This window comes from Hordeum vulgare, chromosome 6H, assembly GCF_904849725.1.
Source record: "Hordeum vulgare subsp. vulgare chromosome 6H, MorexV3_pseudomolecules_assembly, whole genome shotgun sequence".
NCBI lineage: Eukaryota > Viridiplantae > Streptophyta > Magnoliopsida > Poales > Poaceae > Hordeum > Hordeum vulgare.
This window is the reverse complement of record NC_058523.1, coordinates 54,612,452-54,619,031: the sequence shown is the minus strand read 5'-3', so window position 1 is coordinate 54,619,031 and position 6,580 is coordinate 54,612,452. Positions and strand designations below refer to the sequence as shown.

Below are 6,580 nucleotides of genomic sequence, written 5' to 3'. Positions count from 1 at the left end.
GAAGCGGCATGTATACTATTATAACACCTAAAAATCATGAATCTGATTTTGACAAACACAAGAAAAAACTTGCAATCATCTGTCGAAGGTAATTGTGGCACAACTGTTTTCACAGCTGAATTTATCTGTTTGATTGATCTTCAATTCAATATATACGGAATGTATTTGAATTATAAATTTTGGTCCACGACAAGTTCACAAATCAACAACGCCAGCCAGACCACCACGGTCCACGGCACCCACACGCCATTCCCCCATTCGTTCACTTCAGTCTTCAGCCTGCTCGCCTCGTGGCCGCCGAGGAAACCCTAAGCCGGCCTCCGCCGCCATGGACGCCGCCGCAGCGGGACGAGAAGAAGAATTCGTCACCTACGCCGAAATCGAGGCGTACTTCAACAATCTGGCGCTGGAGGGGCCGTCCGCGCAGGACCGGATGGATCGCATCGTCCCCCACCTCATCTCCCTCCTGCCCCCGCCCTTCGTCCCCGCGCCCGCGCCCGACGCCGACGACTCCGACTCCGACGACGACCACTTCTCCCTCACCTCCTCCGAGGACGAGGCGGCCGCCCCCGCCGTTCCGGCGGCACAGGACGGTGACGGCCAGGACCACATCAGCCGTCTCCCGGACGACCTGCTCTCCAACATCGTCTCCTGCCTCCCCACCAACGAAGCCGCGCGCACCATGGTCCTCTCCACCCGCTGGCGCGGCGTCTGGGCGGCGACCCCGCTCCTCGTCGACGACGCCCACCTCAGGGCCCGCAATTTCGACGCCGTGCGCGCCCTCTCGCGCTGCGTGGCCGCTCACCCCGGCCCCGTTCGTGCCGTGCGCGTCACCCGCACCTCCTTCAACCGGCAGGAGTACGCGCTCGAGCGCCTGCTCGCCAGCCTCGCCGCCAAGAAGATCCAGGACCTCATCCTCTTTAACCGCCCCTGGCCGCTCAACCTGCCGCTCCCCAAAGACATCCTCAGCTGTGCCTCCCTCACCCGCCTCTACATCGGCGTCTGGCGCTTCCCAGACACTACCGTCCACCAGCCCGCATTTCCCAACCTCCACGAGCTCGGCCTTTTCCACTCCATCATCGAGGACAGGGAAGTCGGTGCCTTGCTCGCGCACTGCCCCAAGCTGAAAATCCTCTCCTTTGCCTTCACGTACAGATGCCGTTCACGCCTCCGCATCAAGTCCAGCAGCCTCCGTGTAATGATGGAATGGAGATGCGGTTTCGATGAAATCATCGTCGAGGATGCACCCTACCTGGAGCGCCTGCTCTTTGAAAGCTTTTCTGATCGGAGGCCCGTTAGAATTGTCCATGCGCCCAGGCTGGAGGTGCTCGGCTTCTTAGACCTCCGGGTTCACGCCCTTGAGATAGGTGGCATTGTCATCAGGGTAACTGCGTCTTGTAACTTTTGTGATCTGCGCATAACACTCATTACGTGACTGTGCAACCAATCAAATTTCTCATGGTGCTTAATTTGCCTCAATGGCAGGCTGGGATGAATGTGAGAGCTAGGGCCATGCTGCCAAGTTTGAAGATGCTGGCTGTCAAGGTGTGGTTTCCGCACGACATGGAGGTCAAGATGCTGTACACTCTGCTCAGATGCTTTCCTCGCCTCGAGACGCTTCACGTCATGGTAGTACCCGCGTCATATCGATATCCATTCGTCTCTATACTTGTTTATTGATTGCGATTCAAGATGATAATGTGGATATCAGCTTATTCAAGTGCTAGCTGTTCTTTGCTATATATTCCAGATTGATGTTGTAGATATCTGTTCTAGCACTTCTAGTTGTATTTTTCGTGTAATTTGAAGATTGATATGCTAAACGCTAACATTGCTTTTTTCCCCTATGCAGTCCATTCGATCCAGTTCAACTGATAGTGTCGGTTGTGCTGAGTTCTGGAAGTCCCTGGGCTCTTGCGATTGCCTTGAATCGCATCTGAAGACATTCGTCTTTCATAGATTCCACGGTCTGGTCTGTGAGTACTTGTTTCTTGGTTACATCTTGAAGAGGGGGAAGGTGCTTAAGACGCTGGGCATCGATTGTGCTGACAGTGATGATGTGGTAATGGAGGGAGGTCCGGTGTCAGGATCCGTTGGTGAGGGCAATGCGCCAACAGGTGGAAGCAGTGTCAGTGATGATGTGGTTGTGGAGGGAGGCTCTATGTCAGGTTCTTCTGTTGAGGGCAATGTATCATCAGGTGGAAGTGGTGGCAGTGATGATGTGGTAATGGAGGGAGGTCCGGTGTCAGGATCCGTTGGTGACGGCAATGCGCCATCAGGTGGAAGCACTGGCAGTAATATTATTCATGTTTGCCCCACCTCCCCTAGCTGGAGCTTTCAGAACGCCATTGACTTGTCAGTGGAAGATCCCTTCTGTGTGTTGAGGCATGACATGGCTTTGATCGCATCTCAAGTTGAAGCATGAGTAGCTATTGTGTTTGATGATGGTAGGAATGCTGGTGGTATTTCACATCGATATGTTTACTTTGAGCTGCTAAGGGTGTGATAGTTTACTTATTAGTTCTGCATAATTTTGCGCTGAATTGAGAAGGTAGAATGAGCCCATTAAGGTCTGGAAGGTGGAAGCTAGTTTTACATTTACTAGTATGTTGCACTCTTTCTTGAGTTCTCTACTGGGGAGACTGAGATGTGGAAGTAACCTGGCTGAGTATGGCCTTTTTGGCTTGTAAAAGCACCTATCAGATGGATAATCAGACTAATATGATTCTGAGATGTGGATTGCAATGTATTTTACTGATCCTCGCCCATTGGGCTGTATTATTCAGCTGCGTGACGAACAATACAGATGAGGTCGTTTTGTTGTTGATTTGGAAGCTATGCTGGAAAAATCGACACATTTTCATGCCAGGTTCAGAATTTGCAGTTGCCCCTGGATTACCAACATTATGCTTGCACTGATCGTAGTGACTGACAAAGATATATTGTGCCTGCCTGTTTCTAAATTTTATTCTGTCGTTAAAGGTACTAGAGTAGTAGTAAATAAGTTGCTGAACATGTTAAAAGATATGAAAAATTAGTTGTTAGAAGAATTAGAGATGAAGCAGCGACTTGGAAATTGGCTGGATGCTCTATACCTTTTGACCCAGGTCGAGACGCCTTTGGTAGTATCGGTGCTGTTGAGCAAAGCTCACATGCAGAGATAAATTCATCCGTGATCACCCGACTCGTCCTCAAAATTCATTTCAGTCACTGGACTCGGGAATACCCAAATTACGGTCATTAAACTTACATCAGCAGATAGAGACAGTTATCCCATACGTTTGGAATACGTATTTTGCCGACGTGACATACACTTTGACTTGTTGACCACGTCCAAGGTGACAACATGGCAAAATCAGGTACATTTTCACAAAATTACCGTGGCATACGTTTTGACTTGTTGACCTGGCCGCTTTCTTCAAGCATGAACACGTGATTGACCATGCTGGAAGGAAAAAATTGATTGATCATAGGAGAAGTGACCACGCTGGAGGGAAAAATTGATTGACCATAGGAGAAGTTTCTGGATCACGTCGCCATGGGAATCTCCTAACCGTGCAGCTATGGGAGTTCCTCGCATGACACGTACGTCCCCTCTTCCCCATCAGGATTCATGAAATCTCTCGGGTGGCCTCGACGACGAGGTCTAAAAGCCAGATCTTGGTGACGGTGAGGGCAAAATTGACAAAAATGACCTCTGGGACGAAAGAACTCATGGATTGACCCCTCGGGGGAAATAATTCACCGACCTGACCCTTTTGTGTGGCGCCCGACACCTAGGCGCCACACTGTACTGTGTGACGCCTAGAGGTTAGGCGCCACACCCCCGACCACGTGGCAGGGAGGGCCCCACCCCCAGGCAGTGTGACGCCTAAGCCTCAGGCGTCACACATTGTAATGTGTGGCGCCTGACCCTTAGGCGCCACACACTGACTTACAGAGCCACGGGCCAGCCCCCTTCCCACCCCCCTCCCCACCCCCTCCCTCATTCAAACAGAAACTTCCATTGCGGCGGCTGGCTCTCATCCCCTCCCTAATCCCCTCCCCCATCTCCTTCAGATCTGAGGAAATTCAAATTGCTTTATTGCTGTCCAAATTCAGTTCCAGCAGGTTTTCACATGTGTGGCGCCTAAGCCTTAGGCGCCACACATGTGTAGTGTGGCCTAACTCCAAACAATATGTCTTCGCCTCCGTCAACCACGGCTTCATCCGCAAGGCTAAGATCCTCGAACAATGGTGTCCGGTGATCACGCTTTAATACCTTCGTGAAAGCTTCAGCCTCCTTTGCCGTGAACCCTTCCTCATCAACTTCTTCATCGGGACCCTCATCGTCAGACTCAGAGGCATACCCACGTGAGTACGGAATGGAATGGTCCATTGTCTCTTGCAAATTATATTTGTCCAAATCACCAAGATTGTTGTCATGAAGAACATTACCATCATCATAGTGCTCATAATTAGCCTCTACCAATGGTTCATGTTCAATGTTGACCTCTTCGTTAGCCTCATACACACAAGAAAGAGGTTCAATGCTGGCCTCTTCGTTGATGGTTGCAGGAATAGCTCCAACGATCGAAGAGGAAACCCGGTCCAAATCCAACAAGTTAGGAACATTTGTTTTCATGGCAAATAACTCTAGAGCCTTGTCTAGTGATTCGGCCACCGTATCCTTGTATGCAAGCCAACGTTGCTCGGAGTTGACACGCATGGTCTTCCAACGAATGTGCATTCCGAATCCAACATTATGCCTACCAGCAAACTCAACTACATCACTAGGGTCCATCCAATTCAAATCCTTTCGGACTTGTTCCAACAATTCAGCATAGCTAGGACACAAATCGAACACCATGTCAAGCTCATCCGGGTCCGGATCAATATTGCCTTTTAAAAAGGCATCCTTGTCCACGTGATGAACATAAACACATGTTCTTCCCATACCTAAACAACAAAACATAGAACCTTTTTATGAGCAATCATACAATTACAATAACCATAGCCTAACTTCCAAATAACCCTAACCCCCTCATAACCCTAACACAACAAAACATCCCTAACCCTAGCATAACCATAGCCTAACCCTAGCCTAACCCTAAAACAACCATAATGCACACATCCAAACAACCCTAATCCTAACCCCATCATACCCCTTATCCTAACATACAAACAAATAAAACAATATGATATACATCCCACATTTCATGAAAAACTAGGGTTTCCTCAAATTTGCAAAAAAAAGAACACAAAAGATTTTCCTTTGGATGAGAATGAGGGGAGAGGTGGGGATTACCTTAGGGGAGTGATTGGACAACAAATGCCCGCTCCAAACCTTCAGATTTGGTGATGTAGAGAAGGATTTGAGGGAGGGGGCAGTGGCTGGGAGAGGGGCTGGGGGAGGGGAATGAGGGAGGGGTGGGGAGGGGGGTGGGGAGGGGGCTGGCCCGTGGCTCTATAAGTCAGTGTGTGGCGCCTAAGGGTCAGGCGCCACACATTACAATGTGTGACGCCTGAGGCTTAGGCGTCACACTGCCTGGGGGTGGGGCCCTCCCTGCCACGTGGTCGGGGGTGTGGCGCCTAACCACTAGGCGTCACACAGTACAGTGTGGCGCCTAGGTGTCGGGCGCCACACAAAAGGGTCAGGCCGGTGAATTATTTCTTTCGAGGGGTCAATCCGTGAGTTCTTTCGTCCCAGGGGTCATTTTTGTCAATTTTGCCGATGGTGAGCAACAGAGACAACAGTACGATGTAGCGACAAGCCCAAGCACACCAGCAGTAGTATGCGGCCGGTGAGTAGCAGTACGTGCCGGCGAGTTGGGGAAGCAGATGCTTGTGGTGGCGAGCCCAAGCAGAAGCAGTACGACTGCGAGCAAGAGCAATACTAGGCGTTAGTGAGCTGGGGAAGCGGCGGCTTGTGGCTGTTGTTGAGCAAAGCTAGTAGTGGTGTTGTTGAGCAAAGCTCACATGCACCTCAGGCTGCAAGTGTTAACGGGTCGTTCACATAAAAGCCCACTTAAATTGTACCCGCGGATGCTCGTGTAACCTGCGATTTGCAAAATGGGTTAAGTGGGCTGACACACGTTTTCCGCTAACTCACTTAATCTCTCGTTCCTCTCCTCCTGGGTTTTCTCTTCGCACGATGCTCTGTTGCTGTCGCCGCCGTTGCCTTCCTCATGGCCGGCTTAGCGTTGTCTTCCACCTTCCCCATGAACGGCTTGGCTCTGCCGTCCAAATCCGTCGTCTCCATGGACGCCGCAGCGTCGCCTTCCACCTCCATCGTAGCCACAACAACGCCGACATCCACCTCCCCGCGACTGCACCAGCGCCGCCGTCCACCTCCTCTACGGCTGGACCAGAGAAGCCGTTATCTCCTTCATGCCCGCTCCAGCGCCGCCGCCGTCTACCTCCACTATGGTCGTCACCGGCGATGCCAGCAAGAAGCGACCTCGACATGAACTCCCACGGTCCGACTTCAAGAAGAATAAGAATGTTGTCGTCCAAGAAGAACCTGCCAAGGTAGTTATCCGATTATCCCCTTGAGATATGGACTTGAGAATCTTGAATTCTTGACGGTGTTAAACTTTAT

At 50.9% G+C, this 6,580-nt stretch overlaps 1 protein-coding gene across 1 annotated transcript; it reads left to right on the top strand.

Annotated features, from left to right (window-relative positions):
* Positions 1–229: 229 nt before the first annotated feature.
* LOC123401570 (putative FBD-associated F-box protein At5g56440) lies at positions 230–2,749 on the top strand. Its single transcript, XM_045095396.1, has 3 exons — positions 230–1,384; positions 1,486–1,629; positions 1,853–2,749. The coding sequence occupies exons 1-3, from the start codon at positions 329–331 to the stop codon at positions 2,423–2,425; spliced, it is 1,773 nt and encodes a 590-aa protein (XP_044951331.1). The 5' UTR covers positions 230–328; the 3' UTR covers positions 2,426–2,749.
* Positions 2,750–6,580: the final 3,831 nt, after the last annotated feature.

Bases quoted from the DNA above. Each gene is read 5' to 3' on its own strand.
- LOC123401570 (XM_045095396.1), top strand. From the start codon at position 329: ATGGACGCCGCCGCAGCGGGACGAGAAGAAGAATTCGTCACCTACGCC. The intron at 1,385-1,485 runs GTAACTGCGTCT...CCTCAATGGCAG, and splicing joins TAGGTGGCATTGTCATCAGG to GCTGGGATGAATGTGAGAGC. The intron at 1,630-1,852 runs GTAGTACCCGCG...TCCCCTATGCAG, and splicing joins TCGAGACGCTTCACGTCATG to TCCATTCGATCCAGTTCAAC.